The 12,458-nt window shown below is 43.7% G+C and overlaps 2 protein-coding genes across 4 annotated transcripts in view; one reads left to right on the top strand and one right to left on the bottom strand.

The window, feature by feature from the left end:
- Positions 1 to 7,961, bottom strand: part of slc35a5 (solute carrier family 35 member A5) — a 33,274-nt gene extending 25,313 nt beyond the window's left edge. The window contains exons 1-3 of one of the 3 annotated variants that reach the window (XM_048602581.1): positions 7,891 to 7,961; positions 2,715 to 2,899; positions 836 to 982 (exon numbers count right to left, since the gene is read on the bottom strand). In XM_048602581.1, the coding sequence (XP_048458538.1) occupies positions 836 to 959 (124 nt within the window). In that variant the 5' untranslated portion in view covers positions 960 to 982; positions 2,715 to 2,899; positions 7,891 to 7,961. Of the gene's footprint in view, positions 1 to 355; positions 603 to 835; positions 983 to 2,714; positions 2,900 to 7,890 lie in introns of those variants that run through there. The other 2 variants (XM_048602582.1, XM_048602583.1) reach the window with 2 other exon arrangements.
- A 73-nt stretch (positions 7,962 to 8,034) lies between these two features.
- The window catches only part of atg3 (autophagy related 3), a 39,380-nt gene continuing 34,956 nt past the window's right edge, over positions 8,035 to 12,458 (top strand). Inside the window, exon 1 of the mRNA XM_048602584.1 lies at positions 8,035 to 8,253. Within this exon, the coding sequence (XP_048458541.1) occupies positions 8,182 to 8,253 (72 nt within the window). The 5' untranslated portion in view covers positions 8,035 to 8,181. The remainder of the gene's footprint in view (positions 8,254 to 12,458) is intronic.

Below are 12,458 nucleotides of genomic sequence, written 5' to 3'. Positions count from 1 at the left end.
AGTGGAGGATGCAGGTACAGTTACAACATTTAGAAGACTTTTGGATAAGTTCATGAATAAGAAAGATTTGGAGGGATATGGGCCAAGCATAGGCAGGTGGGACTGGTTTAGTTTGGGAATATGGTCAGCATGGACTGGTTGGGCTGAAGGGCCTGTTTCCCTGCTCTATGACTCCTTGAGAGTTTAATGTCAGAATAATGCAGCATGTGTTTTTCCTTGTTATCAAAGTAGCAGGAAGAAAGGAAATTTTGAAAGTATAAGATTTGTAACTTCTTTCTCATTGCTAGTCTGATCACACCCACCTGTTCAGCAATCTTTTTCTTCCCTCCACAGACTAGCCTCATTCCCACATTACCTCAATTTTTCCTTCTTTATTCATTGCGACACTCCAACATACATGGCCCTATCGTCTCCCCTTATGTGCCAAGGGGACACTATTCCTCCTGGCTTCTGCATTTTCAGCCGATTTCCAGGATCTATTTCTGTAATCCTGAGTCGTAGGCTTCTGCCCCTGTCTTCCCCACTTAGCAGCAGGAACGATTGAGAAATTGGCAGAGGACGTTCAGTGGCCATCTGAACCCACCAGGTTGCCTGGCAGGAAGCTGAGTAAAAATAAATATTATGTTTTAACTTAGAACCTCCACATTTCCATTATTATCAGATATCCTCCCCTTCACACAAGTGTTCCTATTCCGTTCCTGTAAACACCAAGGCACATGACAATAAAATGACCTACTGTTATCAGACTACAAATAAAACGCTGAAGATTACATTTCAAAATATAATGCTTTTGATTAAGTGCAGAGCAAAGAATAACAAAGGACAATACTGGCACCTTCATTAGCAGAGAGCTTCATTAGAAGAATCCGACTGCAGCCAAGTATGATGTACAGTGCGCCCAGCACTATCGTATACACTACCGAACGGGAACAAAAGGAAGCAAAGGATTTGGAAATCATTTCCAATTTCAGTACTTGAGCATCTGCCAAAAAAGTTGCACAAGGAAGAATAATTAGAGATCCAAAGTACCTGCCAAAAATACACAATGAAAATCATAATAGTACAATTCCAATATTTTTCAAGCAAATTTGGAAATATCAACATTTAGTTGAGTTCCTTGTAGCATCATAGAATAACAGTATAGAACAAGCCCTTTAGCTCATCAAATACACTACTACCTACATTAGTCCCACTGTCCCACACTAGGCCCATAGCTTTCAATGTTATGACATTTCTAGCACTCATCAAGTACTTTCTAAAGATTGGGAGGTTTCCTGCCTCAGGTACTCTCCCAAGCAGTGCATTCCACACACCCCCCATTTCTGGGTTAAAATACTTTTCCTCAAATCCTCTCTAAACCTCCTGCCTTTCACTTTAAAATCATGTCCCCTTGTTATTCACCCTTCAACTGAAGGGGAACAACAGCTTTCTATTCTCCCATCTATTCTCCTCAATCCTGTACACCTCTATCATGACCCCCTCAACATTCTCTGCTCCAAAGAAAATAACCCGAGCTTATCCAGCCTCTCTTCGTAGTAGAAGTGCTCCATCCCAGGTAACATCCTGTGAATCTCCTTTGCACCAACCCCCACCCCGTGCAATCGCATCCTTCCTACTAGTATGGTGACTAGAACAATACACAGTACTCCAGCCGTGGCCTAACCAAAACTCTGTACAAACTCCAACATAACTTCCCTGCTACTATAATCTATGCCATGACTAATAAAGGCAAGCATCCAGTGTGCCTTAACTACCTAGTAGTTGCCACCTTCAAAGCTCTGTGGACAAACACCCAAGATCCTTCTGTTCCTCTGATTAACCTAGTGTCATTAAATATTGCCTTGACTTGTTTTCTTCTTCCAAAGTGGACACCTCACGTTTATCAAGATTAGATTCCATCTGCCATTGATCTGCCTATCTGATTATTTTTGTCCTCCTGTAACCTAACATTATCCTCCTCACTGTCAATTACTTGGCCAATCATTGTATCATCTGCAAACTTATCATTCCACCCCGCAACCCAAAATTCTCACCCACATCATTTATGAATATCACTAACAATAAAAGACCCAGTACTGAAAACGAAAATGCTGGAAATCACAGCAAGTCAAGCAGCATTCACTGAGAGAGCGCAAGCTAACGTTTGGAGTCTAGATGGCTCTTCATCATAGGACAATGCACTGACCCCTGTGATATGCCACTGTACACAAGGTTCCAATCACACAAACAGCCTTCTATCACTAAATTCTGTCTCCTGTCACAAAGCAAATTTTGGATCCACCTTGCCAAACTACCCTGGATCCCACATGCTGTTACCTTCTTTATCTATTTCCCACGTGAAACTTTGCCACAAGCCTTTCTGAAACCCGTATAAACAACATCAACTGCCCTGCCATCATCCAAACACTTGGTCACCTCCTTGAAAAATTCCACCACATTTGTTAGTAATGATCTCCCTCCGACAAAGCCATGCTGACTATACCTGCCTTGCTAAAAGGAGATTAATTTTTTCCTTAACTTTTTCTCCAACAGTTCAGGATTTGGGAAAAGTGGGAAGTTTAAAAAAAAGCCTTAAACCTGGCCCAAACTACTGAATAAGGATCAGCATTAGGAATCTGCAAATGCGTGGGGTCCCAAGATATCTGATCAGTGACTACATGGCAGAGGACAAAGCTCTCCAACCAGTAATTCTTCAACTCTGCTGATGGACTCACCTGCATGTAAGATCAGTCATGAGTTCCTTCACAAAATGTAAATGCAATGTATTCCAAGCAGGACATGCTGTTCATATCTTGGTTACATGCTGCAGCCATGCAGGATCAATGCATTGCTCTGCCATCGTTTAGCTCACCGCTCAAATCATAATTTAACATCTCCAATGCAGAATAAGATTAATTTTCTACAAGTATGAAAAGAGTTAGTTCAAGGTTAGTTCAAGAGAAATTTCTCCTTCCTTCTTTTGTGTCCATCATTCCCATACTGCTGAGCAGCACCCAGCCCTCATTCACATACAAACTCACTCCAAAAATTAGAGTCAACAACAAAGCCTCGCTGTACCTTTGCAGCCAAGCCAATAAATGCTGGATATTTACACAGTGGCTCAATCAGAATTTGAAAAGGCAGCTCAATCTTTGTGTCAAAACTCTTCCAGAATTTTTCTTTGGTGCTGCTTCACATTTAATACTAGATTATGTAATATATTTAGTATCAATGTTTTGTAAATTGTGGAGGCCCCAGATCAAACCTTTTTGAGTAGGTCCCTGCAAGGCAAATACTGACCACGGGTGGGATATTCTAATCTCCTACGCAAACTGTCCTACAATTTTTAAGTATAATTACTAATCACATGAAATGATAAATTCTATTTGTTTTAGTTCATTCATGGATTGTGGCTATTGCTGGTTAAGCTAGAGTTTATTGTCCAATCCTAATTGACCAGGAGAAGGTGATGGTGATCTGCCTTCTTGAACTACTTCAGTACTTCATGAGCAAGGACACTTGCAATGCTGTTAGGAGGGAGTTGCAGGATTTTGACCCAGCAATAGTGAAGGAACAGCAAAATACTTGCAAGTCAGGATGGTGTGTAGCTTGGAAGAGAGCTTGCAGGTGGCGATGATCCTATACATCTGCTGCCCTTGCCCTTCTAGATAGTAAAGTTCACAGGTTTGAAAAGTGCTATCCAAGAAGTGTTGCTGAGTTGTTGTAGTACATTTTGTAGATGAAACACACTGCCGGCAATGTATGTTGGCGATGAAGGAAGTAAATCTTGAAGGCAGTGGATGATGTGCCAATCAGGCATCTGCTTTGTCCTGGAGGATGTCATGCTTCTTAAGCATTGTTAGGGCTGTACTCCATTCAGGAGTAGAGTACATTCCTGATGTACCTTGTAGGTTGAGGACGGGCTTTGGGGAGACAGAAGGTAAATTTCTTGTTGCAGAATTCCTACCTTATGACCTGCTCTTGCAGCCATGGTATTTATATGGTGGTTTAATTCAATTTCTGGTCATTGGTAACTCTTGGGATGTTCATCGTAGAGGATTCAGCAATGGTAAAGCCATTGAATGTCAAGAAGTGATTATTAAATTCTTTCCTGTTGAAGACGGTTATTCTCTGGCATTTATGTGATGCAAGTGTTACTTATCACTTATCAGCCCTAGCCTAGGATGATGTGCAAGTCTTGCTGCATGTAGAAACCAACTGCTTCAGTATCTGACACTGCCTCAATGGTGCTAAACATTCTGAAATTATCAGCAAACATCTAAACTTACGATGGAAGGAGGTTCATGAAGATGATTTTAATGTACTCCAGTTTCGTTAGAGCTCCTTGATGCCATACTCAGTCGTATGCAGCCATAATGTCAAGTGTAGTCACTCTCACCTCACCCCTGGAATTCAGGTATTTTGTCAATGATTGAACTAAAGCTGTAATGAAATCAGAAGCTAAACCACTCTGGTGGACCCCAAACTGATCATCAATGAACAGATTATTCCTTTTTAAGTGTTGCTTGATAGCATCAACAAGTCTTTCCATCACTTTGTTGATGATCAAGAATAGACTGACAATTCAGCAATTGGTTGGACTGGTCCTGTTTTATGGGCACAGGACTTAACTAGTTAATTTCTCACATCGTCAGGTGGATGCCAGTGGTGTTGCTGTGCAGGAAGATTTGGCTAGGGACATGGTTAGTTCTGGAGCACACATCTTCAGTACTATTGCCAGAACGTGGTCAGGATCCATACTTTGCAGCATCCAGTGCTCTCGACCATTTATTGACGTTACTTGGAGTTAAGCAAATTGGTTGAAGACTGGCATTGGTGATGCTGGGAACCTCAGAATGAGACAAACATGAATCATCCACTTGGTATGTCTGGCTGAAGACTGTTGCAAATGTTTCAGCCTTGTCTATTACACTGATGTGCTGAGTTTCCCCATTGTTGAGAATGAGGGTATTTGTACAGCTGCCTCCGCCGGTGAGTCAATTAATAGTCCACCACCATTCACAACTGAATGTAGCATAACTTTGGAGCTTAGATCTGATCCGTTGGGATTCACTTAGTCCCTATCTAATGCATGGCGCTTCCTCTGTCGGGCCTGAAAGTAGTCCTGTGTTGCAGCTTCACCAGGTTGATACCTCACTTTTAGGTGTGCTGCTCTATCATTCCCTCCTGCACTCATCAATGAACAAAAGTTGATCTTCCAGATTGATGACAATGGTAAAGTGGGAAATATGTGGGGCCATGAGGTTACAGATTACAGTTCTAATTCTGATGCAACTAATGGTCCACAGTGCCTCATGGATATCCAGATTTGATTTGCTAGTTCTGTTCACATTCTGTCCCATTTAGCATGGATATGCCATAAAACATAATGGAGGGTATCATAAATGTCAAAATGGGACTGTCGCATTAAAACCTTGTTGGACACTCCTACAAATATAGTCATGGTCAGATATATCTGCACAGGTAGACTGGTGAGGACAGTGTTGGGGGAATAACCACACCAAATAAGGGTTGGGGTTAGCCAGCAGCTTATCACCTTCTGAAAGGCAGTTAGAGTTGGGCAACAATTGCTAAAGTAGCCAGCAATGTCCCCCACCATATGAACAATTGAAAAAAAATCTGATTCGAAATGTTGTCTGCACTCGTCTGACTGTTTAGCATACCTCGAGAGAGTGGGCGCGCGCGCGCAGGGTGGTGAGAGAGCGGGGCGCGCGCGCAGGGTGCGAGTGAGAGGGGGCGCGTGCGCGGGGGGGGTGCGAGTGAGAGAGAGGGTGCGCGCGCGTACGGGTGCGGGAGAGAGAGCACAAGCTGACATGCGCGTGCGTGCTAGAGGGCACGCGCATGCTCTCATGTGCGCGCTAGAAGCACGCTCATGCTCTCATGTACGCACTAGAGAGCGCGTGCTCACGTGTGTGTGCGTGAGAAAGAGTGCGCGCGCGCAAGTGTGCGAGAGAGAGTGCAAGCTGACATGTGCACGCGCGAGACAGCGCTCGCGTGCTCACCTGTACGCATGAGAGGGAACGCGCATGCACGTTTGCATGAGGGAGGGAGTGAGGCCACGCCAGAGAGAGTGTGCATACATGAGAGAGAGTGTGCACGCACGTGTGAGAATGAGAGAGACAGTATGTGTGTGAGAGAAAAAGTGTGTGCATGCACGTGATAGTGAGAGACAGAGCGCGCCTGAGAAAGAGAGAGTGTGCTCGTGCCAAGTGTGCGAGAGAGAGAGCGCACACTGACATGCGCACGCGTGCTCACCTGTGCATGCGAGAGGGAGCGCGCGCGCACGCCTGCGCGAGGCTGCGTGAGAGTGTGCGCATGCACGTGAAAATGTGAGAGGCAGTGTGTGTGTGAGAAAAAGTGTGTGTGTGCACGCATTTGAGAGTGAGAGAGCGAGTGCATGCCAGAGGGAGAGCATGTGCATGCGAGAAGGAGACTGCGCATGCCCGAGGGAGGGAGCGGGGCCGCGCGCGCGCGCCTGAGGGAGGGAGCGAGGCCGCGCGTGACAGAGTGCGTGCACGCATGTGTGTGTGTGTGTGCGACAGAGAGTGTGTGCATGCACGTGTGAGTGTGAGAGACTGTGTGTGAGTAAAAGAGTGTGTATGCACGCACGTGAGTGAGAGAGAGACGGAAAGTGCGTGAGAGAGACTGCGCGCGTGTATGAGAGAGTGCGTGTGTTTGCAACAGTTTGTGCATGTCAGTGTGTTGTATTTTGTTCAAAAAGCACACGATTTATAGACAGTCAATGTGGTGTTTTATAAATTCCTACTTTAGAAATAGATCATAGAATCCCTACAGTGTGGAAACAGGCCCTTTGGTCCAATAAGTCCACCGACACTCAGAGCATCCCACCCAGACCATCCTCCTAATCTACACATCCCTGTACACTATGGGCAATTTAGCATGGCCAATCCACCTAGACTGCACATCTTTGGATTGTGGGAGGAATCCCAAGCAGACACGAGGAGAATGTGCAAACTCCACACAGTCGCCGAGGCTGGCGCTGTGAGGCAGCAGTGCTAACCACTGAACCACCGTGCTGCCCCCAAAATAAAACCAGTCTGACTCCAAACCAAAACACAAACAGATTCTAAACACATTGTCTGACCTGAAATGTCATATCTTCTTTACACTGATAAAACCTCTAGTTCTCTCAGGGCAGTGTCTTGAAAGGAATTCTGGGATTTACATGTACATATTAAGAATTAAAACCTTCTAACCGATTAAAGATTTAACAGCATCTTATGTTTGTTTAATAAATTCTCATCAATTGTGTGACTCTTTGATCTTTTAACTATAAATTCTGCGTTCTGTGTGCTACTTTCTGACTTCACCTGATGAAGGGGCTATGCTCTGACAGCTTGTATTTTCAAATAAACCTATACAAAATATGGAATGGACTGGGGAGAATTGACAGAAACAAGTACCTGGTGCCCTACAACAACAAAACAAGACGTAGTAATCCACGCGAACTGCAAAGACGATTTGTTTACAAGACAATGTATCAACAACCTTTCTTTCCCGGGGGGCAATCCTAAACAGAACAGCTGTCAGAGGAAATAGTCACAACTTGGGATCTTCAAGACACATCCATAGAGCATTTGTATTCAAAAGTTAATACAACTTCAGCAGGTTATGTCTGGTTTAACAAGCACAGCCCACGTTATGGGCCTATCATATTAAGTCCGTCGTGAGAGTGAGGGCTGCGCACACAACAACCTGCTGCATTTCACTAGCACCTGGACACGGAAGCTGCCATCACCTAGTCTCCCGGACAGGCTGCTGTTTGGCAGTTTTTTTTACTCCTCTGGACTGAAGACGATACAGAGACAAGCCCACCCGACTGGCTCCCTCCCCCCTGGCCGCCCACCAACCTGTGGACTATCACTGTACCTGATAGTTGATGGACAGCTCCGAGACACGGCGGCCTACCCTAACAACAACCTCAGGGCACTCCTGCCGGCACGGGCAATGCGCCTGCGCAGCCTGCCCTTAGTGACATCATCACGCAGGGCTCGCGTTGGGCCTTGAGACCAGCGCCAGGCGGGAAGCGCGCGTGCGCGGGGCGCAGTTGCGGAACTTGAGCAGGGAACGGAGGGAGAAGTCAGTCAGTGAGTGAGCTCCTGGAGCAGAGCCGCTGGCGGTCACTGACTGCTGCATGCTCAAACCGAGCGGGTGGTCGACATGCAGAACGTCATTAACACTGTCAAAGGGACTGCACTTGGTGTGGCTGAGTTCCTAACGCCCGTACTTAAGGTGAGTGTTGTTTGCTCAGGCCTGTCACTGCCATACCGTGAGTGACGGGATTGACTCTCCATCCAGCACTGAGGGCCGGGGGGGATAGTGAGGGCCGGGATGCTTGGAGACGGTGGGGTCCGGGGGCTCGGGGGCATTGAGTGGCTGGCCCACCAAGCAACCAGAATTATAGCTCGCAACACCTGTCACTCACTGATCAGATAACGTCTATCCTCCTGTCCCCTTTGTGATTGCAAACTCTCTTGTCCTGGCTTGAATTATCCAACAGTTCAAATCTCTCTGAATCTTGGTGAATGTCATTGTCATTCTGTTGTGACTCACCTAAATTTGTAAACTTAAAATTGGAGATATGGAATTAAAAAAGCAAAGCAAGATGCAAAGGCTGATTGTTAGGTTGAACACTTGGAGAGTGAAGTTGTTCAAGTGTTTGGTTCATCAATCGAGATAATTTTCTAACCCTGAATTGAGGTGGAACTCTCAGTGCATTGTACCTGTGCTACATTGAGGTGGTTCTGAGTAGATGGCCCAGGATTTCAGTTGCAAGTTCATGAGTCAGATATTTACATTCAATATCAAATATTATTATTATAATAACAATAAAAAGTTACTGTTTGTGTTTTTGCTTGTGGACTATAACTGGTATTATTTAAGTTGTACATTGCTGTTATGAAGGAAATTGTCAGAGGCACAGAGTAATGCAGCACAGAAGGTGAGCATTCATCCATTTATGTGTTTACTCTCTTTTTAAAACAAAATTGGTCCCAATCTCAATTTTCATTTGTGATTTTTAGAAATTCAATGTTGTTTTTGAAAAGAGTTTTCTTTTGCCAGAATTCAAAGTCTAAAATTTTGTTCTGTTTTATAAAGTGATTTTCTATTCATTTTGAGATATGGGCTTCACAGGCTGCTTAGCGAAGGTGGTAGCGAGTTACCTTCTTAAACCATCTCAGGAGTAGGGATATCCACAATGTCGTTAGAGAATCCATGATTTTGATCCAACGACAGTGAAGGAACAGTGATTATAGTTCCAAGTAGGGTTAGTGAGAGACTTGGAAAAGAACTTGAAGGTAGTTGTATCTCTATATATCTGCTGCCCTTCTCCTTCCAAATTTTAGAACTTGAAGATTTGGAAGATGCTGTCAGAATAGCCTTGGTCAGTTACTGCAGTGCATTTTGTGAATACAATCGTATAAAATAGGAGCAGAAGTTGCTAATTCACACCCTCGATTCTGCTATGCCATTATTTAATGTCCTGGATGATCTGTTTGTGTTTCAAATTCCACCGCCTCATCTAATGCAGTAATTTTTGATTCCCTTGACTAACAAGAATCTATCTACCTCTACCTTCGAAATATTCAATGATCCCACTCTAACTGCTATTCAAAGTTACATTACCCCCTCTGACAGGTAAAAGATCTCCTCATTTCTGTCTTAAAATGCAATCCCTAATTTTCAAATAGTGCCCTCAAGTTCTATGTTCCCATTGTCAAGATAATTCAGCATCTTGTATGCTTCAGTCAAGTCACTTCTCACTCTTCTAAACTGCAGTGGAAACAAGTTCAGCTTCTCAAACCTATCCTCAAGAGAGAGCCCACTCATTCCAGGCATCAATTTAGTAAACTTCCTCTGAAATGCTTCTAACGCTTTCAATTCCTTTCTTGAATAAGGAGACCAAGCTGCACTATATTCAAAATGTGGTCTCATCAATACCCTGTATAACTGAAGCATAGTAATGTGGTATATGCTGTTACCACAGTGGCAATGATGTAGGCAGTGAATGTTTAAGGCGGTGGATGGAGTGCCAATCAAATGGGCTGCTTTGTCTTGGCTGATTAGCACCCCATCTGCCAGCTTCAACATTGAAACGTAGAGCAAAGTCACTCCTCAAACATTATCACTATCTGTGCACTGTTATAAATTGTAACTTTTGCAAATATGTAATGAAGATATGGCCTCATTATTTCAATTTAAAACAATTCAAATGTTTGAAATCAACTGACCTGTCTGGAGGATAGATGTGATTTTCAATGTAGGATTGGACTTTGTGTATATAAATTATGTCGTCAGAGTTCATCAGGTAAAATTATAAGGAGGGGTGAACCATACAAGCCATCAAGCTTGCTCCACCTTGGAGTAGAATTGTGGCTGATCTTCAGCTTCAACCCAACTTTCCTGCTAACCTCGCTTTTTCCTGGATTCCATGAAATGGCAAATATCTGTTAATCTCAGCCTTGCATGCGTTCAGCTTTGGAACATCCACATCCCTCCAGGGTAGTGAATTTAGAAGTGAAGAAAATTCTTGTCTCTGTCCTAAATGATCAGTCCTTCATCCTGAGATTGTTCTGCCTGTTCTAAATTCACTAGCCACAGGAAACAAGCTCTGTGTCTATCCTGTCAGTGATTTTTAATGATTTCATTAACAATTTTGGAAGAGTACCATCCCAGGAGTAGCTGAACAGTTATTTATATCAACTGTCCAGTCAGGGGAAATCAGCTGGGAAAGCCATCTCAAAATTAGCATCTGTCACATGATCAGTTTGTTTGGCATTTCTGTTTGTCTTTAGTCCATTTCTTTAAATTGTATGTTTAAATTATTGTTTCAAGGTGCAATGGAGTTAGAATCATCATATTACTGTATTGCTATTGCTCATTCATCTATTATTTCTATTTTAGTACAACTTTTGTGACATGCAAGAGATTGGCTAACATTTAAATACAACTTTAGTCCACAAGGTTCTGCTGATCATTATGCTCAAAATGAGTCCCCTTCCATACTACTTCATCTAACACACAACCTTCTGATCCTTTCACTAATGTTGCTGATCTAGCTTACCTGAAAGGATCTGTTATTTTTCTCAGTTAATCCCTGTAGCACCGAGTTACACATTCTAACCTCGCTCTGTGTAAAAATAAGGATCATAATGTGCTGAAACACCAACTGCAAGGATCATTACCACGCTTTTGCTGGTCATGTACTTGCCAGCCCTCTGTGACGTGCATTGAGTATAGGAGGTGGGACGTCATGTTGCGGCTGTACAGGACATTGGTTACTGCGTTTGGAATACTGCATTCAGTTCTAGTCTCCCTGCTGTAGGAAAGATGTTAAATGTGAAAGCATTTGAAAATATTTACAAGGCTGTTGCAGGGGTTGGAGGGTTTGAGCTACAGGGAGAGGCTGAATAGGCTGGGGCTATTTTCCCTGAGCATCGGAGGCTGAGGGGTGACCTTATAGAGGTTTATAAAATCATGAGGGGCATGGATAGGGTGAATAGCCATGGTCTTTTTTCCAGGATACAGGAGTCCAGAACTAGAGGGCATAGGTTTAAGATGAAAGGGGAAAGATTTAAAATGGACCTAAGGGGCAACATTTTCATGCAGAGAGTCCTGCATGTATGAAATGAGCTGCCAGAGGAAGTGGTGGACGCTGGTACATTTATAACGTTTAAAAGGCATCTGGATGGGTATATGAATACGAAAGGTTTAGAGGGTTACAGGCCAAATGCTGGCAAATGGGACTGGATTAATTTGGAATATTTGGTTGGCATGTGTGTTGGACTGAAGGGTTTGTTTCCGCGCTGTACAACTCTAAGACCAAATTTTCTGGTTACTGGTTGCACTCTGATTATATTGTGTGTTTCAACTGCCTTCTAATCAATTGTTTAATTGCACTGAATTTCATTTTCAGATGTCACATTGGTCCCTCATCTTTGGTGAAACTGAAGTGTATTTGAATCATTGCAAAGAGCATATCACTACAGTGTGCACTGTTCTATCCATCATATCTATTCTATCAAACAATAAAACAATTCTTGCATCCTTTACTCAACATTTACTAGTTATTCATATCAAGTCAGTTTTAAACTTAATCACCTAAAGAATCTCCAATATTGAAACAAAACTCATTCATGCGTTGTAGAGATAACAAGGTGTGGAGCTGGATGAACACAGCAGGCCAAGCAGCATCAGAGGAGCAGGAAGGCTGACGTTTCGGGCCTAGACCCTTCTTCAGAAATGGGGGAGGGGAAGGGGGTTCTGAAATAAATAAGGAGAGAGGGGGAGGCGGACAGAAGATGGATAGAGGAGATGATAGGCGGAGAGGGAACAGACAGGTCAAAGAGGCGGGGATGGAGCCAGTAAAGGTGAGTGTAGGTGGGGAGGTAGGGAGGAGATAGGTCAGTCCAGGGAGGACGGACAGGTCAAGGGGG

This window comes from Rhincodon typus, chromosome 11, assembly GCF_021869965.1.
Source record: "Rhincodon typus isolate 14 chromosome 11, sRhiTyp1.1, whole genome shotgun sequence".
In the NCBI taxonomy this organism is placed as follows: Eukaryota; Metazoa; Chordata; class Chondrichthyes; order Orectolobiformes; family Rhincodontidae; genus Rhincodon; species Rhincodon typus.
The sequence above is the reverse complement of the archived record's forward strand: the minus strand, read 5'-3'. Positions and strand labels throughout refer to the sequence as shown.